The following is a 27,261-nucleotide window of genomic DNA, read 5'->3' on the forward strand; positions in this document are numbered from 1 at the left end:
AGCACTGCAGTGACACTGACATGGTGGTGGTGTGTTAGTGTGTGTTGTGCTGGTATGAGTGGATCAGACACAGCAGCGCTACTGGAGTTTTTAATCACCTCACTGTCACTGCTGGACTGAGAATAGTCCACCAGCCAAAAATATAATCAGCCGACATCGCCCCGTGGGCAGCGTCCTGTGACCACTGATGAAGGTCTAGAAGATGACCGACTCAAACAGCAGCAATAGATGAGCGCTCGTCTCTGACTTTACATCTACAAGGTGGACCAACTAGGTAGGAGTGTCTAACAGAGTGGACAGTGAGTGGACACGGTATTTAAAAACTCCAGCAGCGCTGCTGTGTCTGATCCACTCATACCAGCACAACACAGACTAACACACCACCACCATGTCAGTGTCACTGCAGTGCTGAGAATGATCCACCACCTAAATAATACCTGCTCTCTGGGGGTCCTGTGGGGGTCCTGGCCATTGAAGAACAGGGTGAAAGCAGGTTAAAAAAGATATGTAGAGAAACAGATGGACTACAGTTTGTAATTGTAGAACTACAAGTGGTAAGTGGAGCTAATAAAATGGACAGTGAGTGTAGAAACAAGGAGGTGGTTTTAATGTTATGGCTGATCGGTGTATAGTTAATATATTTGTATAGTTAATGTATTAAATTAAATATTATTAAATGTAATTTAATTTATATTTATTAAATTAATAAAGCTAAATTCTTAAAAGCTCCCTGTGGGATAATAAAAGTCTCTTATCTTATCATCCATCATCCATCCATCTATACTTTTGGCCCAACTATAAGTTTGGGTTCTTACCGTCAGTATGTCGTATTCTCCAGCCGTGGAAAACTTCTTGGATGAGACGAGGCCCGTCTTGGGCTCGATGAAAAATTTGCCCTGTTCGTCTCCGTCCTCGATGCTGTAGGAGATCTCAGCGTTGGCGCCATCGTCGCGGTCGGAGGCGATGACGCGGTACACGGGCTCGCGTCGCGTGGAGCGCTCCCGTTCCGTCTTGTCCCGCTCGGGAAGCTTGATCTTATACACCTTCTCCATGAAGACGGGACGGTTGTCGTTTTCATCCAGAACCTGCACGATCACTCGCACGGTGGTGGAGCGAGCCGGGACACCCTGATCCGTCACTGTAATCTGAGAGGGAAAAGAAAAAAGATATTAATCAATTATATTATCTAAAATCACTCAGTCATTTACTGTGTGGTATCACACTAGTGTCAAAAAGTAAACCTGTATAGGATGTTCCACAAGCCTCTAGGTCAGGGGTGTCCAAACTTTTCTTGTTGGGTTCCAGATGGAGTAGTTTATAATCACCAGGGCAGTGATAGCTAAGTGGTTAAGGTACTGGCTAGCAATCAGAAGGTTGCCAGTTCAAGCCCAACCACCACCAAGTTGCCACTGTTGGGCCCCTGAGCAAGGCCCTTAACCCTCAATTGCTCAAAATCCTGTTCAGTCATAACTGTAAGTCACTTTGGATAAAAGCGTCTGCTAAATGCCGAACATGTAAATGTAATAATCCTTTAAATTAGACATACCCACTTCCCTTTAAACTCCCTTTGAAAATTATTCATTTTAGTCTAGTCTAGGTTTTGTTTCTTTGGAGCCACCGTGTTCATCCAAAAACTGGAGAACGTTAATGTTTTGAGTCGGGGGAAAGAAGACGGGGAGGGTTTTAGATTTGTTTTATGCGAGAGCGACACCCAGAGTTCAAACAGTTCAAGCTGTTTTTTAAAGGCTGTTTAATAGCGGCACAACTTTCATTTTATTTTTAAAATACTTCGCGAGCCGTTTTAGAAATGGTAACGGGCGCACAACTGTTACCACTGTTCTAGGTCTTTGTCTGCTAGCGTAAAATGTTGTATTTAGTTAATTATCATGGGTGCTAAGTGTCTAATTTACAATCGCTTTACACCTTCTCCCAACACAAGAAATACCTCCAGGCTTCTGAGGGGCACAAGTGCAAAACTTCACCCAATCATTGGTGCATCACTGATGATGCCATGATTCTCTATGGCTGGGAGAAAAATGTAACTGACTGTGTTGAACACTTCAATGTAACTGTAACATCGACCATCACGTCTTTTCCACCCATCAGACTGATAGCCAGTTGTGCCTGCTAAAGGGTGCCCAAGCCAAGATTTAAACGCAGGAGAATCTTGGCGCACCCCTGAAATGTGTTTTTATGGCATGTCAGGTTCCATGCCAGGGATAGAATTTGACCAAACAGCTAAAATAGAAGAATAATTGGTTATTAATCCAAAAACACTCAGGACTATCATTTCTGAACACATTTTAGAGGTGCCTTTGCATAATGTCAGTTGTGACCCAAGAACAATTTGGTTCTCAGACCAAGACCTGATGAGATTAGCTTGGTGGTGGTAATAATAACTACAGATGGACTAGTGATGGTAAACTTCTGCATCTATTTATGTAAAATGTCAGGTATTCTGTAATACTGAAATACGTTCTAGCTCCCATTCAGTACAAGAAAGGTAGTAGTGACACCCTGTCAGGGTTTTTATCCATCCAGATCAAGACAACTACTGCTACTGCTGAATGTTTTGCTTTTTTTTTTACTCGTCAACCAAATTCGTAGCCCAGATGTCCGCTGTCAAACTGGACGTTTCCAATTACAGCGGAAACGAGATGGGCAAGTTGAGAAATCAAGAGCTGGAACTATAATAGAGTGTAGTCATCACCTAAAGCATGAGGCAGCTAAAAAAAACTGTTTGTTAGACTGTCGCGTCCCGGATCGATGTGATGAGAACTCCCTTCTGAGCTTCCCGTAGCCCGGCCGGTAAGACAGGAGCGATTCCCCTCGTGATCAGCTGTCGTATATTTTGCACAACCGAGCAAGACCTGGAGGAGGCTAAATGACAAAGTTGCTCCGCGTGTTAGCGTCAGAGTGACAGTTTCCTGCAGCAGCTCCGTCCCGTGAGACGGGTCCGTACCTCGGGGAGAGACCGCTGTAAAAGTGTCTCACAAACTCAGCGGCGCTGCTCTAATAATGATTTCCTGAACGTGCCAGATGCTCGTTATAAACTGTTAGAGAGATTTAAAGTGGGAATTATTAATCGGGAAGATGCTAGGGTACCATCAGGTCTGTGATGTAAATGTGTTAACCTTAATGGACTTTTTTCCCCCTCTTTTTCTAAAAAATTTTCCCCTAATCTAGTCGTATCCAATTCCCCTAGTTGTGTTACACTTAACCTCTAACAATACAACCCTCCACTGCTGACTGAGGAGCTTCGCAACTGACACACGCCCCCTCCGACACGTGATCAGTACCGACTGCCTCTTTTCAGCCGAAATGCTTTTGTGACCGGGGCGGCTCACAGCAAGAAGGTCCTGAGTTTGATTTCCAGGTGAAGCATCCTGGTTCCTTTCTGTGTGGAGTTTGCAAGTGGTACTCAAGCTGGTACCATTAAAAATGTGCAGTTGGTCGTCGTTATTTCTGTCTATAAGCAGCTTTTCCATTAAACCAGTCACACGCCATTTGGTGCGATTAACACTGGGATGGCTTTTGTTTTCCAGAGCTTTTGTTTTTTAGCCACGAACCACAAGCAGGATTAATTAAACTAATTATTTCTGAGAATAGTAATTAACTGGGTTATTTATGACGTTCCAAATAAAGATCCATTTATTTCTATCTTTATTTCGCTGGATGATGCATCAGGGATTTTTTCACATGCAAAACTTCTCATAAAATTTAACTAGAATAAAAAAAATCACTTCTTTATTCACTTGCATGAAGCACTGTTTTGGTATAAATGCTGTGTAGTTTTAAGCTACATTAGTGTACGTGCTCAAGTAGAAAAATAAAGAAGCAAATCTCAGATTTCATGTGATTGATCGACTGTGAACGTGAGGTTAACAGACATATTTGTTCCTCGTGGTCAACAAAAGAGCAGAAGCATGCCCCCCCCCCCAACACCCCTCAGTAATATGCACACACACACAGCCGGTCCTAAATAACCTTTTAGGAGTCCACCCCCTACCTTCCACCCCCTCGGGGAACAAACATCAATAAAGCACTTCCGGATGCCAAACTCCAACCAAACACTGAACACTCACAGCAATATAATGATGCTCGACCACCAGAGACGAGAGAGAGAGAAAAAAACAAAAAGAAAGAAAGACAGAGAAAGAGAGAACTAAAAGTTGAAAGAAAGAAAAAAACGGAATGAGTAAGTAAGAAAAGAAAAAGAATAAGAAGGAAGAAAAATCAAAAAAGACAAACAGAAAAAAGAACGAATAATAGAATAAGTAGGAAAAGAAAGAATGAAAAAAGAAAACAAATAAATAGAGAGAAAAAATAAAAATTAAGAAAAACGAACGTTTAAATAGAAAGGAAAAAAGAAAGAAAACGAAAGAAAGAAAAAGGTAAAAGAAAAAAATAGAAAAATGAAATAAAATAAATGAATAATGGAATGAGTGTGGGAAAAAGAATGAAAGAAAAAAAGAAAAAGAAAAAAAAAGAAAATGAATAGAAAGAAAAAATAAAAGAAAAGAAACAATAATAAATAATAAAAATAATAAATAATAAAAAATAATAACAAAAAGGTAAAAAAAAAAAACAGAAAAAAGAACAAATAATAAATTAGGTAAGAAAAAAGAATGAAAGCAAAAAATAAAAATAAAAAGAAGTAAAGACGAAAACAAAAAAGTAATGAATTAAGGAATGTGTAATTAAGAAAAATAATACAAATAAATAGAAAGAAAAAAGAACAAATAAATAAAAAGAAAAAAGAAGAATTAAGGAAAGAAAGAAAGAAAGAAAGAAAGAAAGAAAGAAAGAAAGAAAGAAAGAAAGAAAGAAAGAAAGAAAGAAAGAAAGAAAGAAAGAAAGAAAGAAAGAAAGATGAAGGTAACTGTATTAAATCAGCACGTGTTCAGACAGTAGTTGTGGTTGGTGGCTGATTGATATTTCCTGTTCTGGCCAAATCCCTCAACACAACACTGACAGAGAACAAAGAACCATACACACACACACACACACACACACACACACACACACACACTCACACACACACACACACACACACACACACACACACTCACACACACACACACACACTAGCACTAGAAAAAAACGATGAAAAAGAAAAACATACTTTAAAATAAAAAAGGCTAAACAAAACAAGAATGAACTTGTGAACAGATGTTATCAGTACTCTGAACGTCCTGACTGAACCTAAAATCACTCTGTTAGGTTTAATACCTCTCTGGATTGTGATTGGATGAATAAAAGCAGTAATTGCTGTAATTGTTGAAGTATAAAAGACGGACTGACCTCGAGGATGTGCTCGTCCTGCTGCTCTCGGTCCAGTTTACGAGATGTGGTGGTGACCAGACCTGTAAAAAATACAACCGAAGTTACCAGAACAGTTCAAATCAGCCAGACAGAGGAAACGCTCGCTGAATTAGCATGTACAGCATGTACGCTCTTTAGCTAGCTCAGATATTTCATTAATTACTTTTAATTCTCTGTGTGAGAATGTACGTGGCATGATGGAAGCTAATTAGCTACCCTGCTAAAAATGCCTGGGACAACAAGCTGGATTTAGCTGCTAATGAGCCACAGCTGGTCAGACTGTTCTGTGATGGTCAAGCTGGGGGACCAGCTGGACAACCAACTGGACCAGAATAACACCAGCACCAAAGAGCGGTACGCTACCATACCATGTGTTTAATATGGTTTTAACAGGTACATAGTGGTTGATCTGTAGCTACTACATTAGCTGGTTAGCTATGTGCTAGCTATGTTTCCTATGTTTGTTTTTATTTAGCGACATCATTTATTCACATTTTATTACTAGTGAGATAGTTTAATGTAGGAAGACTTTTGGACCCTTGTGTAACCACCGACGGGTCAGTGAACACACACACACACACACACACACACACACACACACACACATCTGAAATACTGTGAGGTTACGTTATTGGTACCATGAAACCGTCACTTGGCACTGATTCCAGACAGGACATACCCAGGGTCATACCCACATCCACATTTAAAATATCACACACACATTCAAATAAACAAAAGATGGGCACCCAGGTGGTGCAGCGGGATATTCTGTTAGCACACCAGCGCCGACATTCTGAACTCCTCAGTTCGAAACTCGGCATTGCCACCGGTCGGCTGGGCGCCATCTGGCGAGCATAATTGACAGTGCCTGCAGCAGACACGGTTCTGCTAGGGAGGGATGACCGGACTATGTGCAATATATGCACCTCGACTGCAATCGGGGATCCCCCAGCAGCACAAGACAAATTGAGTACGTTAAACTGGGAGACAAAAAGGGAGAAAATGCTTAAATAAAATGGAAAAAAAATAAACAAAAGATGGAAAAGGACCACAATGAAGAGAAACAAGATCAAAAAATTAATAAAGAAAGATAAACGATGATAAGAAGCAAAGAAAGACAACAGGAAAGACAAAAACAGAAAATGCCAACACAGAAAAGTAAGTATACATGTAAGAAAGTAAAAAAGAGGGAAGGAAGGAAGGAAGGAAGGAAGTGTGTTTTACTAAAACAAGTCTAAGTCATGGGTTTATTTTGCCAGCATTGATTTGTGGCACCGTGTAGCTAAATAAGCGAGTACAGAAGGTTTTCCAGTTCGTCTCATCTTGCCTGGCGTGGAGTTCTGAGTAATTGTAGGATAGAGGAATGCTGAGCACCACAGCGCACACACACACACACACACCCACCACAGTCTGATCATCACCAAAATACATCCTTACACACACACACACTGTCTGATCATCACCAAAATACACCAAAATACTTTCTTACACACACACACACACTGTCTGATTATCACCAAAATACATTCCTCATATAAGAGAACCTGCTCCTAACACACACACAATCACATACACTTACACACACACAAACATACACACACATATACAGACACACACACAAACACACACATATATACACACTCACACACACATACACACACACACTGCTCCTAAAACACACACTCACACACATGTACACACAAGTACACTTACACACAAAGACACACACACATATACAGACACATACATGCACACATACACACACATGAATGCACACACACATACACACACTGACACAGCCATACACACACATACATATACACTGTCTGATCATCACCAAAATATATTCCTCATACCAGGGAACCTGGTCCTAACACACACGCACACACAGACACGCACATGCACATAAACACACACGCACACACACATGCACACACTCACTGTCTGATCAACACCAAAACACATCAAAATACATTCCTTATACCAGAGAACCTGGTCCTAACACACACACACACACACACACATATACGTACACACTCACTGTCTGATCAACACCAAAACACATCAAAATACATTCCTCATACCAGAGAACCTGGTCCTAACACACACACACACACACATACTGTACATACATATACACTCACTGTCTGATCAACACCAAAACACATCAAAATACATTCCTCATACCAGAGAACCTGGTCCTAACACACACACACACACACACACACATACACACTCACTGTCTGATCAACACCAAAACACATCAAAATACATTCCTTATACCAGAGAACCTGGTCCTAACACACACACACACACACACACACATACACACTCACTGTCTGATCAACACCAAAACACATCAAAATACATTCCTTATACCAGAGAACCTGGTCCTAACACACACACACACACACACACATATACGTACACACACACACACACACATATACGTACACACACACACAATACACACAAATAAACACATACACACTTACACAAACACACTCATACACCCACACATACACACTCACACATGTACACAAACACACACACTCTTTTTCACCACGATCACAAGTAGGATTATTTAAACAAATATTTTTTTAAATGGTCATTAACTGTGTTATTTATGACACACTTACACACACACACACACATCTGCGCACACTTCAAGCTTCTCACTGCAAAAATAGCTTAGCCGCAGTCCAGTCCTTCACATTATAAATAACTTACGTCTCCTCTTAACCAAACATGGATCTGATCGTAATGAGGTGATTCCTAGCAGATCAGAATTGAACTGTTGTGTCATAAATAAACACGAGAATTAAAACACGACTTTTATTTTTACCTTCATTTATTAGCATTAGCATTTACCTCTATTGTTATTGCCCTACTTGTGTTAATGCATCTGAGTTAGACTGTATGTTGTAACACTGGTCAGCTCTGTGTGTTTAATGAACTAAAGGACCAAGCGCGGCATGGTGGCTAAGTGGGTAGCACTGTCCCCTTGGGTTCGATCCCCAGGTGAGGCGCTCTGGGTCCTTTCTGTGTGGAGTTTGCATGTTCTCCCTGTGCCTGCGTGGGTTTCCTCCGGGTGCTCCGGTTTCCTCCCACAGTCCAAAGACTTGCAAGTGAGGTGAATTGGAGACACTAAATTGTCCATGACTGTGTTGGATATAACCTAGAGAAGTGATGAATCTTGTGTAATGAGTAACTACCTGTTCTGTCATGAATGTAACCAAAAGTGTAAAACATGATGTTAAAATTCTAATAAATAAGCGAACAAAGAAACTAAATGACCAAAAGTATGTGGACACCTGACCATGAGCTTGATGGGCATCACGTTCAAAACCACAATATGAGATATACAGCACCCTTAACTTTAAAGGTGTTCAGCATGATTGAGCAGTTATTCCCAAGGATCACACACACACACACACACACACACACACACACACGTCAACACCTTGAACAGCTGCTTGCATACTTAAACACACCGCAAGGAATAACGAAATTTAGACAGATGATGGGGGTGTGAAATCTTTTTTCAGCTGAGCATCCTCATGTCAGTCGAGCAAGATAATTATAGCAGAGCCAGATTCTGTGTTTGTGTGTGTGTGTGTTTTCCCTCAAAGCTGAGGTGTTCTTTAGCGTTTGGCAGGACACACGCTAACCGAGGCCTCCAGAGACGCCACTCTTAGCCACAATCCATTTCTTCCTCCTAAAAAAATAGCCGAGGATAATTACAGCCTCCTCGTCGCGGGACGAAGAAAAACAAAAACCACGCAGACGTGAGGAGCAGAAAACGACGACGCCACCCGAGAAACACAAAAGACCTGGGAGTTCTGCTCTGAGATAAACATCGTGCCTTGTTAGCATCTCAGCAGCAGTTTGTTAGCTAACATCGCGTGTGTCTTCTGTTTATACTCAGCGTTTCTAAAGAGAATTTCTAACAGGAATTAGCATCTCTGATCTAAACAACTTCACGTTTCCAGCCTCCAGCTAGCTCGCCGGGACACTGCATCTCTGTTTATGAACTTCCTGTTGAAGTTAATTTACAAGCAGACAAAACACAACTATTCCACGCATACTTGTGTTGCTTTTGTTTATAAACCAGGCGCTCAGGTGGCGCGGCGGTAAATTACTCTAACCCATTACTGCTGGGATACAGGGTTCAAATCCACAGTGGTGCTATTTTCCAGTCGTGCATCTATGTACAGAATAAGTCTGAAGAAGGGGTGGGTGAATGGGGGGTTCTGACTCTCCTAATTAATACTTGGACCTAAAGGTGGGGGTCATTAGTGAGCTAATATATATAGTTAATATATACAGAATCCCCCCCCCCCCCACACACACACATTGTCATTGTATAATTCACACTCTTTTGGGAATGGCTGAGGCCTTGCGATGGACTGGTGTCATGTCCATGGAGTGTTAATGCACTGCTACAAGTGATTCTGAGAAAACCAGACCCACTGCGACCCTGACCAGGATAAAGCGCTGGTAAAATATGGAAATGAGATGAATTGTTTATATACAAGGCGTTTAGGTGTCCACTAGCCCGCTGGGATCCAGTGATGCTCTTTTCCAGTTGTGTGTCTATATACAGAACATATACATGATTGGCTGTGTCTGAGGGGATGGCACTAATGATTAAAATTATGTGGAGAATGGGGGGTCTGACCCTAGTTAGCTAACATATATAAAGCTACCCCCCCCCCCCCCCCTTTAATTATTACAGTATAATTCACATAATTCATGTTTTTGGGAATGACTGAGGCCCCACAATAGATCAGTGTCACGTCTGAGGTGTGTTAACGCACTGCTCCCAGTGGTTCCTAGGAAACCAGACCCACTGCAACCTTGACCAGGATAAAGCGGTGGTAAAACATGAAAATTAGATTAAATGTTTATATACCAGGCGCTCGGATGTCGCAGTGGTAAATTACACTAGCCCACAGTTTTTCCAGTTGTGCACCTATATACAGACTATATACTTGATTGGCTCTAGGGGATGGCACTAATGATTAAAATTATGTGGAGAATGGGGGGTCTGACCCTAGTTAGCTAACATATATAAAGCTACCCCCCCCCCCCCCCATTGTCACTGTATAATTCACACTCTTTTGGGAATGGCTGAGGCCTTGCAATGGATTGGTGTCATGTCCATGGAGTGTTAATGCACTGCTCCTAGTGATTCTAAGGAAACCAGACCCACTGCAACCCTGACCAGGATAAAGTGGTGGTAAAATATGGAAATGAGATGAATTGTTTGTTTATATACCAGGCACTCAGGTGTCCACTAGCCCGCTGGGATCCAGTGATGCTCTTTTCCAGTTGTGTGTCTATATACAGAATATATACATGATTGGCTGTGTCTGAGGGGGGTGGGGCTAATAATTCGAATTATGGGGAGAATGGGGGTCTGACCCTAGTTAGCTAATATATAAAGCTACCCCCCCCCCCCCCCTTTAATTATTACAGTATAATTCACATAATTCATGTTTTTGGGAATGACTGAGGCCCCACAATAGATCAGTGTCACGTCTGAGGTGTGTTAACGCACTGCTCCCAGTGGTTCCTAGGAAACCAGACCCACTGCAACCCTGACCAGGATAAAGCGGTGGTAAAACATGAAAATTAGATTAAATGTTTATATACCAGGCGCTCGGATGTCGCAGTGGTAAATTACACTAGCCCACAGTTTTTCCAGTTGTGCACCTATATACAGACTATATACTTGATTGGCTGTGTCTGAGGGGGGCGGGGCTAATAATTCGAATTATGGGAAGGAAAAAGCTTTGGTAAAACATGAGATAAAAATGAGATGAAACCTTTATATACCAAATTGGCTGAGGTGCGGGACTGCATTGAGCCCAGTGAATTCAGGGAAGCTAGACCCACCATGACCCTGATCAGGACCAACATGCAATTTGGGACAGTTTGCTTGTTTTTAAATGTTAAATCAGTTCACACTGAATTGCACACTAGCAGCTAGCAGGTGAACACTAACAGTCCTTGTTATGTATCTTTAACTGAATGTTGTCCGCCAATTTTACGACGTTTTGTTTTGCTTTGAGTCTGAGACACGCTAGCTCTTAAAAATGTGACCGTTCCAAGCGTGATTCCAGACGGCCTCATCCCACACGCTTCCTCATGTAATGTGACGTGACGTGTATTTTATGTAACCGGTAATGTTGTGTCTGCTCGTCCTTTAGCACGGAGACGCTCACCCCGCGGGTACGCGCGTCTGAGCTAAAAAATGTGTTTAACCTCTATGGCGCTCTGTGCGCTGGCTTCTAATTGTAGCGCTGACCCACCGGCGAGCCGTCTCGGGGGAAATTACAGTACAGAAAGACTGAACGAAAGCGCTAAACAACGAGCAACAGAAACAGGACGGCCAATTAGCAGAAAGAAAAACAGGAGCGCTGTCCTATTTGTTCATTCCACAAGTGCTCATCTGAGGTGAACGTTATTTACACCGAGTGATACGTACATACACACACACACACACACACACAGATGGAACTCCTCACTGAACACGTCCTCACAGTTTAAAAGTATTAAACCCCGGAGGAAACCCACACAGACACGAGGAGAACATGCAAACTCCACACAGAAAGGACCCGGACCGCCCCACCTGGGAATCGAACCCAGAACCTTCTTGCTGTCAGGTGACAGTGCTACCCACTGAGCCACTGTGCCGCCCTGAAGAAGAAGTAAAGGTGTCAGTTTAGCTATTCTACTAATAATTAAGGCCCTACCTAATGCACGGCTGGGTCGCCTCACAGCAAGAAGGTTCTGGGTTCGATCCCCAGGTGGGGCGGTCCGTGTCCTTTCTGTGTGGAGTTTGCTTGTTCTTGACAATGACATGGTGGTGGTGTGTTAGTGTGTGTTGTGCTGGTATGAGTGGATCAGACACAGCAGTGCTGCTGGAGTTTTTAAATACCGTGTCCACTCACTGTCCACTCTATTAGACACTCCTACCTAGTTGGTCCACCTTGTAGATGTAAAATCTGTATGTAAAGTCACACAGAAAAGACCAAAGCAAGAAGGTCCTGGGTTCGATCCCCAGGTGGGGCGGTCCGTGTCCTTTCTGTGCGGAGTTTGCATGTTCTCCCCGTGTCTGTGTGGGTTTCCTCCGGGAGTTCCGGTTTCCTCCCACAGTCCAAAAACATGCAGTCAGGTTAATTGGAGACACTGAATTGCCCTATAGGTGAACGTGTGTGTGTGTATGTGTGTGTGTCTGCCCTGCGATGGACTGGTGCCCCGTCCAGGGTGTTACTGTGTGCCTTGCACCCATTGAAAAGCTGGGATAGGCTCCAGCTCTACCCCCAAGTGCGACCCTGATTGGATAAGCGATTAAGAGAGTGAGTGAGTTATTAAAACCCTATCTACGACCCATAGTTTGAGTTCAGAGGAGTGGCCTGACCTAGTCAGCGTGGCTGTAGCTTTTATAATTCTCCACATCTTCATCATGGAATATCCTAAATGTTTAAATATTTAATATAAGCCAAATCCCCGGATTATGACTTAGTACAATCTCTACAGCAGATTACTCATGTATAAGTGTGTGTGTGTGTATGTGTGTTCACCAGGTCAGATTTCCTCTCCGCTCTCACTATTATGTTCTCTTTAATACCCTTTTGTGTGTGGTAGCAGCTGCCCCAAGGGCAGGAAGTGAAACACTGGAAGTTGTTGGGCTTGTATGTGTTTCCTTCACTTCCTTTCTAGCTTTTTAAGCTCAGCGTTTCACTTTCAGGGAGTGTTCGGGATTCATTTGGAGTTGAACTTAAGAGATAACATACACTGATCAGCCATAACATTAAAACCACCACCTTGTTTCTACACTCACTATCTATTTTATCAGCTCCACTTACCATATAGAAGCACTTTGTAGTTCTACAATTACTGACTGTAGTCCATCTGTTTCTCTACAAACTGTTTTAGCCTGCTTTCACCCTGTTCTTCAATGGTCAGGACCCCCACAGGACCACCACAGAGCAGGTATTATTTAGGTGGTGGATCATTCTCAGCACTGCAGTGACACTGACATGGTGGTGGTGTGTTAGTGTGTGTTGTGCTGGTATGAGTGGATCAGACACGCTGCTGGAGTTTTTAAATACAGTGTCCTCTCACTGTCCACTCTATTAGACACTCCTACCTAGTTGGTCCACCTTGTAGATGTAAAGTCAGAGACGATCGCTCATCTATTGCTGCTGTTTGAGTCGGTCATCTTCTAGACCTTCATCAGTGGTCACAGTACACTGCCCACAGGGCGCTGTTGGCCAGCAGTGACAGTGAGGTGTTTAAAAACTCCAGCAGCACTGCTGTGTCTGATCCACTCATACCAGCACAACACACACTAACACACCACCACCATGTCAGTGTCACTGCAGTGCTGAGAATGATCCACCACCTAAATAATACCTGCTCTGTAGTGGCTCTGTGGGGGTCCTGACCATTGAAGAACAGCATGAAAGGGGGCTAACAAAGCATGCAGAGAAACAGATGGACAGATGAAGGTGGTTTTAATGTTATGGCTGATCGGTGTAGATCTGTTTTAAACTACCTGTAGCCTACGTTGGGTGTTGAAGAATGGACACATATTTGATTTGCACACCACAAAGATCAACAAAGCGCGACTACAAATGATTCTGAATCAGTTTTTGATGCAGATCACAACACCTTTTGTCATCCTTGCTGAAAGCGTAAGAATAATATCATAACCCGAGTCAAGGGGGGACCAGAAAACGTTTTTGAACACAGTGGGGGACCTAAGAGAAAAATGATCATGAGAACCGCTGTCATACATGAACTCATACAGGTGTCTGTAAACTTCTGACTTTTCTAAGGATGGAAGTTAGTGATTGTGTGCAAACACACACACACACACACACACACACACACATCTGAAAGGATTTAATGTCCAAGACAGTGGCATGAAGCCAGGTATGGTAATGTCTATTTCACACAGTGCTGCAGGCGCACACACTCACACACACACACACACACTCACACACAGACAGGTGTGGACAAAGCTCAGGTCTTAGTCATTTCCTCGCATCTTGACAAAGTACAGAGGCGGAACAAGACGGATTTATTTTTTTCAAGTCTTGATTGTTGGACTGAACGTCTGCACTGGAAGTTCCAAATGATCAAATGAAAGTGATTTTGTTCAGACTATCATCCTGTTGGCTGAAATATATGAATTTTGGTTCCTATAATAACCCTGCAGGCACGGATCCACCAAGTAGTGACGGGCTGGTGAATAATCATGTGAATGGATAAACAGATGGATGGATGGTTGAGTGACTGACTGGGTGGGTGGATAAATGGAAGCTTGGATAAATGGATGGAGTGGGGGATGGGTTTGATTAGTGGACTTTTGGACTAGTGGGTGAGTCTTTGGTAAGTGGTTGGCTGGTAGATGGATGTATGAATGGTGGATATATGGACTAGTGGGTGAGGGGTTTGATTGGTGGATGGATGAAAGGCTGGATGGATGGATGGCCCAGTGAGGAATTTGATTGGTGGATGGATGAGTGGATGGATGGACCACTGGATGAGGGGTTCGATTGGTGGATGGATATATAGTTGGATGGATGTATTGGTAAATGGATGAGTGGATGCATGGATGTATAAATGGACCAGTGGGTGAAGGGTTTGATTGGTGGATGGATAAATAGCTGGATGGATGAGTGGACTAGTGGGCGACGAGTTTGATTGGTGGATGGATGAATGGACTGGTGGCTAAGGGGTTTCATTGGTGGATGGATGAATGGCTATATGTATGTATGTATGTATGTATGAACAAGTCGGCGAGGGATTTGACTGGTGGATGGATAAATGGCTGGATGGATGTGTGGGCTAATGGATGAGTCTTTGGTAAGTGGTCGGTTGGTAGATGGATGAGTTGATAGATTGATGGATGGACCAGTAGGTGAGGGGTTTGACTGGTGATTGGATGAGTGGATGGGTGGATGTATGGACCATTGGTCAAGGGGTTTGATTGGTGGATGGATGAATGGATGGGTGGATGGATAGGTCAATGATATGTGGATGGATCCAGCAAAAACAAAGAACAAAAAAAGGCAGCAGTAATTCCCATCCTCACACAGCAATCACACATACCCCTATTTATGTAACTAAGACTCTCATCATACGTTTTAAAATTACTGCTTAGGCTTCCAAATCACATGGATTCATCCTGAGACTCTGACAGGAAACGTTCTGCAGTTTTGAGATGTGTTACCCAAGCCAGTAAGTCCACGATGCTAGGGGTTTGACAAAACGAACTGTTACTGGCATTACGTTCACTAACAATTACTTTTGAAGGAAAATGAACTCCGTATTTGGAGTGAGATCGTTGTCTAAAGGTGCGATATTCTGCTCACACAGCTGGAACCTTCGCCTCCAGCTTCAAAAACCACCTGAACTGAATAAAGAAACAAACAAGTAAACAAAGCTGCCATAAAAGCCCACGTACGACCTCGTTCCAAATCACCGAAAACCAGCCAGAGAGTTTATTTCTGTTTCTGCGTGCCAGCTCCGAGTTCCCAACGGGATCATCTGTACCAGCGCCAGCCTGCCTCCGTATAAGAGGGTGTAATTACCCAGCCTCGGCCACAACGTTAACCGTTTCAGTGAAGGAAGAAAAACATATCCTTGGGTTTCAGGACCAGAAAAGAACCAGTTCTGTACTGAAGATATTTGCAGAGTTTTTACTCATTGTTAAAAAGTGAACATGGTAACAGGGGGTTATGCAAGGGATGCCAAAACCTCCTTAAAAGAATGGATATGTGGGCACTATCTCTCATTAAACGTTTTATTAATTTCCAACAAGGCAACCCAGTAGTTTGTGGAATAAATACCCTGGGCATACTGTGGCCAACAAATGCCACTGTACATCAGTCCAAAAAAGGCTCCCGAAGTTGAGTTGGCGTTTACCTCTTGGTTCTAGTGAAATAGGCTGGCCTATGTACTTGTCAATCAAAATGAAGATGGTGTAGTCTATAGTCAAGTAAAGTCAAATTTATTTGTATAGCGCTTTTTACAATAGAGATTGTCTCAAAGCAACTTTACAGAATCCAGGACCAACAGACCAAAAACCCCCTGTTGAGCAAGCCGAGGGCAACAGTGGCAAGGAGAAACTCCCTTCAAATTACAGGAAGAAACCTTGAGAGGAACCAGACTCAGCAGGGACCCCATCATCCTTGGGTGGCCTGGAGGATAATTTGAATAAATAGGATTTACACAATATCACACAGACACAGAATTAAAATGAACTAAAAGTTATAACTAGCACGCCGCTCAGGTGGCGCAGCGGTAAAAAGACCCGTCACATCTGGCAGGAGCAGCATTGTTGGCACGGCAGTCTCAACTTCACTATAGGTCTGTTTCTACAGACAGCATTTTACGTCATCCTACATGCTCCTGAGAAGAAGCCATGTCTAAATTCCTAGATGCCTCAAAATGCTGCCTACTAAAATGCCTTATTCTGACAGATATTGTGACGAAAGACAAGGGAGCATCGAGTGCTGCCTCAGCCTCAATTTGCCTTCACTGCAAGGAAGAGGCAGTTTATCGCTCAGAATTGAGGCACCTCAGTAGCATTTTAAGGTATCTAAGAATTTAGACATGCCTTCTTCTCCAGAGAGTGGGCAGGATGATGTAAAACGCGTGCGTCTATGTTGAGAGATCACTAGGTTTTCGGACAGACCCCATGTACCTGTTTGTCCTGATAAAAGATGTGTGGTCTGGGGTTCTACAAGTAGTATCCTGTCTACCAGTCGAGGATGAAAACCACTGGACTAGACTCTTCTTTCTGGAGTCTATTTTTACTGTTTTAGTGTGTAGCGTCTAATCCCATCGGTCTCTCCTGCACTGCAGGTGAAGATCAATATGGTCACCTTAGGGTCACGCAGAGGTCTGGTATTGACCAGCGTATCAATAATCAGTAGCAGACCCGCTGCTTAATTGAGGGAGATGAATCCATCATGATTAAATTGCACAAACCTGGAAGTAGATCCACTGCATGTGTGTGGTGTGTGTTTGTGTGTGTGTGTGTGTGTGCAAGGTCAATTTCCCATACTATCATCAGGCTGGCACCAGTGGTGCTCCACATTCTGTGTTATGTCTGTATACAGGAGTGTTTGGGTGGTTGAAATCTCCCCTACGTAAGCAGCTAGTACACAAAGCAACTACTCAAGATCATCACACCTGCCGGCAGGGTTCTAGACTACATTTTTCCATCGTGGTATCATCGCTGCTGAACACTCCATTCACGATACATTTTCATCCAAAGTGACTTCTAAGCAAGTGAGGGTTAAGGGCCTTGCTCAAGGGTCCAACAGTGACAACCTGGCATTGGTGGGGCTTGAACCTGTGACCTTTTGATTACTAGTCCAGTACCTTAACCACTAGGCTTCATTTGTGATTCATGTGTGAAGCCAGTCTCACTTATGGAGAGTCACACACTGATCTCTGCATTCCTACTTCTGTTCAGGCGCCTTAGGCTACTAACCAGGGTCCCTTACACAGCGTCAAAGACTCCGCCCCTTTTTCCACCCAGCATAATAGTGGCCAATTTTGTCTGCTGCAGGCACTCCCAATTGTGCCCACTAGGGGGTGCCCAGCCGACCAATAGTAGAGCTGAGATTCAAACTCGGGGATCTCACAATCCCAGCGCTGGTGTGCTAGTGGAATTTCACACTGCACCACCAGGACGATTTTTCATACATTTTGTGTATTTATTATCATTTCATTGGCATTTTTACCACCACTTTATCCTGGTCAGGGTTGCAGTGGGTCCCGCGTCAGGCGAACTGGATTTCAGTTTCATGGCACCACGCAGCAGTAAGAGACGCGCCTGTCAGATCTCTGCTCTCTTTCTCATGACATTTACGCTGATGTTTTATTAACCCAGATGCTCACTCGTCTCCTGAACAGAGTTAATGTTTAATGTGTTTTTTATTCTTTCCTTCATTTCTTGCTTCCTGTCCTCTGGAGAGGAACCAAAAGGAAATAGAAACCCTTATTTGGGCTGAAAAAACATGCCGGGTCCAGACTGTATGAGAATCATGGACTGAACCGGACCCCCAGTAACTCCTCCACGGAAAACATGTCAATTCAAGACATCTGACCATTAGCAGAACACTGGGGGCAAAATATTCTAAGATAATAAAATGAGTTAATAATAATAAGTTCTGACTCATTAACTCATTAAACTCATAAGATTTTTTTACTTAAAAAAAACAAAACAATATACACTTTATGACCATAAGTATGTGGACACCACTTTCTAACTATTTAATTAAGGTAAGGTGTGTCAGGCCAACAGGTGTATACTATCACATATATAAAACTAAGGCAACAGTTTGGGGAAGCATTTCTCTTTCTTCTGTTCCAGCATGACTGATGTACAGACACGGTTTGACGAGTTTGTTGAGTAGAAACTTTACTGGACTGCAGAGTCGTGTCTACACAGACATGACTGGCTGTGATTTAGCGAGGGCGGGCCAATAGGACTCGTTATAACCATCTACCATGGTCCTAGTACATTTCCTCACGGCATAAGAAGACCTTGTCTAAGAGACCACAGTTCCATGTATTTTATAATCAGTTCAGTCAAATTAGCCTTATTTATATGGTCACAAGGATTGGAAGAAAGAATTAAGGGCCATGACACAAAATAAAATGCCAATACAGAACTTCCATCACCACCAAAACAAATGATCTGAGTAGATCCACAGATCCGTATTTCTGATCCAGCATATTTTCAGACATGTAAAGGACTTGATTAAAGACGTGTGAGGGGGGAATATTTGGTTCGCAGCATCTGTCTGTGTGTCCTCTGTGGATGAACAGAAACCGGCTCTGGCAAACTGATGTATCAAGGAAAACTAAGCAGGGATTGGAGAGCAGGGTGTTCCGGACGGGAACGATGCCCGCCAGAGTGCAAAACAACACACGCCCACTGGTTAGGTTCACGTAACGCAGTGTTCCTTCTGTTCTTGTAAGCCTAGCCTGGGATTGGAAGCCCTGGAACTCATAGCCCTATTCGGCAATGTGGAACGGGCTCCATTACGATTTGCAAATCTAATTTTGAAGCGTTTGGCACATTTTTACCAAAAGTAAACAGGTTCTGAACCAGGTTCAATAAATAGGTTCCCACATGAAACCAGAAAATCATATGGTGTTCAGTGTGAACCGTGGCACCACCCGTGGGTGTGTAGTACGGAGGAGTGTGTGTAGTATGCACAGAGTAGTCTTCTACGTCTTCTTGAGACCAATATTTGATAAAAACAAACATCTGTAACAGCAGCACAAATGCTCGTATGTATGTGCTCCATATGCTTGGTACTCTTGTTTACTTATGAAGTGCCTGACACACCCTTGATCCCAGTAAAAACTGGTGGAAATGCGGGCCGGGTCTCTGTAGCACCATGGTTCTTAAAAGCCGATGCCCGCCAGAGTGCAAAACAACACACACACACGCGTACTCGTAAAGACACACCACAACCTTACATTTACGAATACACCTAAATGAGTCACTTGGTGCAGCTAATAATTACCGGTCCCGCTAAATTAAAGGGTGCTGCGCCTAAAATGCTAACCTTGCTAATATGAATAAAGGTAATTAGAGTAACCAATAGCTTCCAGCGTTCAATAAAAGCCACACACGGTTATTTTCCCGTCTAACGGACAATCTTAGACTTTGCTTTGGAATGCAGCAAATCATGACCTGCACGGAATATCACATCAAATCTCACTCACCGGTCTTGGCATCAATATTAAAGAATCCTTGCGGGTTTCCGCTGCTGATCTTGTAGCTCATCCTGTTGCTGGAGCGGGTGTCCGGGTCGTAGGCGTCGATCTGGATCACCGAGACGTCTCTGGGCGAATTCTCCATGACGGAGGGGTAGTACACGGGTTCGGAGGTGTACGGCGCGTTGTCGTTGACGTCCTGCACCTCGATGTAGACCTCCACGAAGGAGGAGAGCGGCACCACGCCGCCGTCGCTGGCGTACACCGTTAGCCAGTAGTGTGGCACCGTTTCATGGTCGAGCAGCTCCAGGGTTCGGATCACACCTACGTCAGATGAGAAAATAAAAGAAATTAACCTGGTGTTCATTCATTACTTTTTCAAACCAGCATTCGCACTTCATTCTGCTTTAAGGAACAGGTTATTCAATCTGATCAGAGCTGCAGTGAGTCCAGAGTCCACCCAGAAACACTGGACACAACACACTTATTTACTTCAATTAAATAAGTTATTTACTTATTTAGTGATAGCAAATAGAGGCAATATTGGGGTGTAGTGTGGTGCAGATACCCAGGATCATGAAGGTGTGCTGCACCCACACTACCTGTTGCTCTAGATTATGTTCTATTTCTTTTAACATATATTAATATTAACATATACTGTATTCATAGTTAGTATATTAATAGTATGTCAGGCAGTTGTAGCCTAACGGTTAGGGTACTGGACTAGTAAGCAGAAGGCCGCTTGTTCAAACCCCACCACTGTCAGGTTGCACTGTTGGGCCCTTGAGCAAGGTCCTTAACCCTCAAATGCTTAGACTGTTTACTGTAAGTTACTTTGGGTAAAAGCGTTGAATGCCGAAAGTGTAAATGTAGTATTTTAGGGGTGGCCACATTGGATCATTCTGGTCCGCAAACCTGAATTGGAACGTTTTTACGTCGGATGCCCTTCCCTATTATTTTATCCAGGCTCCCTCCTAATAGCTTGGCTGTTCGGTCACACCCCCCACCCAGTCATGAAGCCAATCATGTCTGTGTAGAAGCCCGACCGTCCGACAACACCGATAAGATTCCGACCCTGGATCTCTGTGCTAGTATGCTGGTGTGATTTACCTCTGTGCTAACTGAGCGTCCAAATTATTTCTTTTATTAAATAAAGAAACTAGCACCTTACTGGCACCTTATGGAAATTATGGTCGCCCAGGAGTTCTGGCATGCCTACAGTAGATATTATTCACTCATTCAGGACATGGATGAAAAATTAATGGAGCGTAGTACAGAGTGGCTGTAAATAAAAATCTACTTCTTTTGCCAGTTAGCGCAAATAAGAAAACAAGACAATGACCCACAGCAATACGATCATCTGTGGTGCCTCCAGAACTACTTGAAAAAATCAGGAATGGGACAAAATTGCCTCTTGAAATTTAGCAAATATGAATGAACAAGTTCTTCTGGCTGCTCCTGTTAGAATCGTTTGTCCTCATATTTGATTTGGAACCATTTCTACGCTGGACGCCATTCTTGATGCAACACCCCCAGTGGTTAGGTTCACGTAACGTCATGTGCCTTCTGTATTTGTGAGCCCAGCTCACAGATCTCACAGATCTCATAGCTCTATTCGACCAATCTAGTTTTGAAGCATTCTGTGCATTCCACCAAAAACCAACAGGTTCCGAACTAGGTTCAATAAATAGGTTCCCAGCTGGAACCAGAAAATAGTAGAGAGTAAAATTAGTGCGAACCGTGGTGCCACCCGTAGGTGTGTAGTACGGAGGAGTTTTCTACGTCTTGATATGACCAATATTTGATCCACGCTTGCACAAACCTCTGTAACAGCAGCACAAATGCTCGTATGTAGTCCATGTGCTTGTTACTACTGTTTAGCTCTGTTGTGTGTGTGTTATGGAACGCCCTCTTTTAATGATTCAAGATCCTTGATCCCGGTAAAAACTGGTAGAAAAGCGGGCCAGTTCTCTGTAGCACCAAGGTTCTAAAAAGTGAAACCAGTTTAAGACCCAGAGTTATTTTGGTCAAAAGAGGTAACATAGATATGTAGAATACTGAGTTCACAGCGTACCCTGTTTCCTCAAATGCTCCCGCTAGGTGTCGCCGGCGGATCGTGATCCGCATTATTGATTTGGCGCAGTTTTTAAGCCGGATGCCCTTCCTGACACGACCCTCCCTATTTATCCAGGTTTGGGACCGGCACTGCAATGCACTGGTTTATGCATCCTAGCGGCTATTATATAGGACAATTCGGTCTCTAATTATCCTGACTGCATGTTTTTGGACTGTGGGAGGAAACCGGAGCTCCCGGAGGAAACCCACGCAGACACGGGGAGAACATGCACACTCTGCATAGAATGGACCCGGACCGCCCCACCTGGGGATCAAACCCAGGACCTTCTAGCTGTGAGGTGACAGTGCTACCCACCGAGCCACTGTGCCGCCCTGGGTTCACACAGTACTACAGTCCACAATAGGAAATAAATACATTTAAAATTCACAGTTTTGAGTAAATCTAGATACCCTGGATATTAATTGGCGTATCAGTTATAACACTTAACTCCACGTTTAAGAACCAGAGTTATTTTGGTCGAAAAGGGCTATTATGCGCTGTTGGTTCTTACCATTACACCACACAAGCTTAACAAATCTGTGAAAAAGTAACTGACTAACTGACAAAAGACTTCTGTCTGGTTCAGAACTTCTGATGAAACCTGTAGAGCGGGTCATCTGGGCGACACCATGGCGTAAGGGTTAAAGATTCATCAGAGCAATCAGAGAACATTTGGCTCTCAGCTGTGTCAACAAGGCACCTATTCACAGCAATCCAGAAACCAGAAGAGGCGGAGAGAGCGCCCGTGTGTAAACGGCAATCAAACACACACATGCACACACACACACACACACACTGAAGGGAGCGGGGTGAACTTTGAGTCGCCTTTGTTCTCGTCCGTTCAAAGCCGCTCTAAATACGAACCATAGGTTCTCGGCCATAAAGGTTAATTATTCGATTGTTATTGTATTTGCCCAGAATAAACGTCCACCCAGCTATCGGTAATAGACTCCAGTAAAGCAGGGTGTGGCCACTATTGAGCGAAGGATCATATATAGGTGTTCCCGGGTCAATGTGTACACCGGTGGCACAGATTCACATCAGCAGGTCTGTAAAGTACAGATGTCGATCTCATTTCCAAACTAGTTCAGTACAGCATGCTACCACCATTATGTTTCACTGGTGGGAGTTCTTACAACCACAGTTCCAAAAATGTTTGGAAAGTAACAAAACTCTAGGTTAAATAATCCTTCATTTAAAGTGTGATCCACATCTGCACTTCTGACCTGGATGACATGGATGGGTTCCTGTAAGTCCCACAGTGTGTCCCTTGACTCTTGGTGTTACTACAGAACTGGAAACCTCTGTTCTAGAAGTGGAGTACTAACTTCTACTGAGCACTCTAGAACTAGAACTTGAAGCCAGACATTGTTTTATCACTAAAAGTCTGAGATTTAGGACTCTAGGTTAAATAATCCTCCATTTAAAGTGTGATCCACATTTGCACTTCTGACCTGAATGACATGGATGGGTTCCTGTAAGTCCCACAGTTGGTCCCTTGACTCTAGAAAGTGAAACCTGATCTTGGTGTTACTATAGAACTGGAAACCTCTGTTCTAGAAGTGGAGTACTAACTTCTATTGACTTCTACTGAGCACTCTGGAACTAGAACTTTAAGACTGTGTTTCAGTGTTGAAAGTCTGAGATTCAGGACTCTAGGTTAAATAATCCTCCATTTAAAGCGTGATCCACATTTTCACCTTTGACCTGGATGACATGGATGGGTTCCTGTAAGTCCCACAGTTGGAAATAACAACACCGTGCTCATTGTTTTCCGAACAATCCCCTCTGTGCTTCTTTTGTGCTCCTGAGCTCGGTAACTCTATGACCTACTCTCTTGCTACACGACTTAATTTCATTTCGGGGGGGAAGAAAACGAGCAAAGGCACAGAGGAAAACATGAGGGACAGAGGTTAGACGCTTCGCTCCGGGCGCTAATACGAGCGGAGAGAAGCCGAGAGCTCGCTGGCCGGGTACAATACGACGTGTGTTATTGAGTCCTCTGTGAGAATGGCAAAGAGCTGAAGATGCCAGTGTGGGACTTTAGAGGAGTGTGGATGTGTGTGTGTGTGTGGGTAGAAGAAAGAGCGTAAAGTATCAAAGGAATAAACGAGAACGACGACGAGCGGGCGGAAGGGGCGAGGAGAAATGAGCGTCGGGAAAAAAAATCAAGTGTGAGAGCATGTCGAGAGAGTGAGAAGAGGATAAGAATGAACAGAAGGAGACCGAGAGAGCATGAGAGTGAGAAAACGAGTCGGTCGGTGCCAACCCCTGTACCCATGCATGAGCGCCCAGCTAGACATACACTCAGTCAGACACAGACTCAAGAGACCCCGTCTCTCCGACTCAGAGGAGCCTCCATTTAGTCCTCACAGCTTGAGAGAAAATGACTTTTTATACACACACAGCGTGACTAAACGTATCGAGGACATAAAATCGGCAAATCAGAGGAAGAGCGAAGATTGCTTTAGTACTTAGCAACACGATTGAGCAACTGCATCCATGGATGAGTCCGGATTCAAGTCCCAAGACTATTTTAAAGGACTGCAGCAACAACTGGGCAGTTGCTTAGCCATCAAGGGACTGGACTAGCTACTTGAAGGTCACTGGGTCTTGCTTGAGGGTCACTGGGTCTTGCTTGAAGGTCACTGAATCACTGGGTCTAGCTCCACCACTTCCAGGTTGCCACTGTTGAGCCCCTAATCAAGTCCCTCAAACCTTAATTGCCTGAGTTGAAACCTGTGGGGGCGTCCTATCTATGATCGCTGTCTAAACAATCTGTCTTATGAGTTTGATGTCTTATGCCTAGTTCACACTACACGATTTTTGCTCGTCGACTGGTAGGCGCTAGATTTGCTGGCTCGGGAGCAACTCGCCTCTCAATCGCTATATGTGAACTACTCAACAACTCGATCCGAGCGGCTCAACGAGAGATATCTAGCTTGTCAAATATCTGAATCTGAGTTGCCCGACTGGCAATGAGTGCTATGTCGAACAGCCAGAGAGCGCAAGATACGGTGTGAGGGAAAACGCAGGGGAGGGGTGTAAAAAGGTGGGACAGGGGCGTAATAGGGTTTATATCAGAATACATCAACACACACTCAAGTTATCAAGTTATAAGTTACCTTATCGCACAACCGTTGATCGCTTGTGACTTGTTGACATGCATTTTTGGACGTGGTATCATTAAACCCCTCGTCACTTCTCGTGTTTTTTTTTCGTGACAGAACGTAGTTTGGGAGACCAGAAAAACTCGCCTGCGAATCCATTTGGTGATAGATGGTGTAGTGTGAAACCCCCTATCACCGATCAGTCGTGTAGTGTGAAAGCCACACCGACTTACGACTCAAAGACTCCCGATTACAAGAGATCCAGTCAAGTACGTAGTGTGAACTGTACAGCGACCTGACGACTTGGAAAGTCGTGCAGTGTGAATCCTCTCTCTCACTATTGAGGCAGCTGCCCAGGTAGGCAGTAGGCAGCAGGGCAGCTCACTAGGTTTTCAAACAGACCCATTTTGGAAATCATTTTGGTACTTTGAGTTATAAATGAAGAGAAGCAAATCAGATATTTTCTTTTCACTACAATTTAGGAAATGTCCCACACTTCTCTTGAAATTGGGTTTGAACTAGTTTATTTCCAAGATGAAAAGGTTTTCATGCCCAAGTTCTGACAAAACTGGTTAACAATGAACCCAAAAACCTTTGAAGCATTCCTTCTGCAAAAGTTGCAAAACTAAAGTAGGCTTCAGTGTATAAACAAGATACTTGGTAATATTAAACTCTGAGTAAAGGTAGATCACCGCTCGTAATCTCCTTAATCTGCTCATTGTTCCGATGAGACTTAGGCTGCTCTTCGGCTTTCGGGGCTTAATTGTCACAGATAATCCTGATTTTTGGAGGAAATGCTGATTTATTGCTTCCCACCCCCTGCTGGATAAAGACGCTCGTACATTTTAATCCCTTATCTGCGAATAAAGCTCCAGATGTATAAGCAGTCACTGGGAAATGAGATTTAGGAGCGAAGACATGGCGTGGAAGCAGAAACGCCGGGGTTGGCATGGGTGTACGGTTTCATTTTGGCTTTCTTTTTTTTTCTTGGAGAAGAATCAGAGTTGATTCAGAGACACTCCTTCAAATGAAAAGCTTTGGGAGGAAGTTATGAAATGTTCCCTCAGGGTGCAGAAAATGATGACAGTGAAATCCAACCGGTCTCTCTCTCTCTCTGTCTCTCTCTCTTATTCTTTCTCTCTCTTACTCTTTTGTTAGTGGATTTTTTCCTGCCCTAGAGAGAGCGTTTTCTCTCACCCGGGCAGCTGAGTGAACAATGAAAGAAGCCGCTCACACTGGTTCGGCTTGGCCGGCTCCGCCAGTAGGTGTGTGTGTCAGAGGGAGCGAGGGATAAAGAGATTCTGTCCGGTTTAATTAGCTCACTGATTGGCGCCTTCGTGGCACCTTAACAATTGCTGAGTCTGTTGCTAACACGTACCTTTCAACACAAAGCTCGCGGTGGTTGTTTTATCATCTGGTCTGACTCTAGTCGGAAGAGGAGAATGTGTGAACGTCCGGGACAGGGCTGTTAAAGACGGGAATGCTAAGTGTGTGGGAAAGTGGACGAAGCTCTTTTTCGTGTCCCAGTGTGAGACACGGCACAATTTTTCTACTCAAATAAAAGACAGGGACAATTACCTTAGCCTGGTCTCGTACCAGGGTAAGAGGCAGTTGTAGCCTAGTGGTTAAGGTACTGGACTAGTAATCGAAAGGTTGCCAGGTTGCTACTGTTGGGCCCTTGAGCAAGGCATTAACCTTCAATTGCTTAGACAATACACTGTCACAGTACTGTAAGTCGCTTTGGATAAAAGCGTCTGCTAAAATGTAAATCTACCATTAATGGACCGAGGTAAAAAAGGAACGCAAATAGTCGTACACACACTTATACACACACCGTCCTTGGTTGTGCTGGAAGAGTGTTAGCTACAGAGATTGCGCATTGCCCATGAATGAAAAGCTGGCACTTAAGCTAAATTAGGAAGCCAAAAAAGACTGGCAGGGTTG

The 27,261-nt window shown here is 43.6% G+C and overlaps 1 protein-coding gene across 1 annotated transcript in view; it reads right to left on the minus strand.

Annotated features, from left to right (window-relative positions):
* fat1a (FAT atypical cadherin 1a) overlaps window positions 1-27,261 on the minus strand; it is a 109,363-nt gene that overhangs the window by 65,881 nt on the left and 16,221 nt on the right. Inside the window, exons 3-5 of the mRNA XM_063009026.1 lie at window positions 20,101-20,415; window positions 5,305-5,366; window positions 816-1,145 (exon numbers count right to left, since the gene is read on the minus strand). Of these exons, the coding sequence (XP_062865096.1) occupies window positions 816-1,145; window positions 5,305-5,366; window positions 20,101-20,415 (707 nt within the window). The remainder of the gene's footprint in view (window positions 1-815; window positions 1,146-5,304; window positions 5,367-20,100; window positions 20,416-27,261) is intronic.

The sequence above is a fragment of the Trichomycterus rosablanca genome, chromosome 14, assembly GCF_030014385.1.
Source record: "Trichomycterus rosablanca isolate fTriRos1 chromosome 14, fTriRos1.hap1, whole genome shotgun sequence".
In the NCBI taxonomy this organism is placed as follows: Eukaryota; Metazoa; Chordata; class Actinopteri; order Siluriformes; family Trichomycteridae; genus Trichomycterus; species Trichomycterus rosablanca.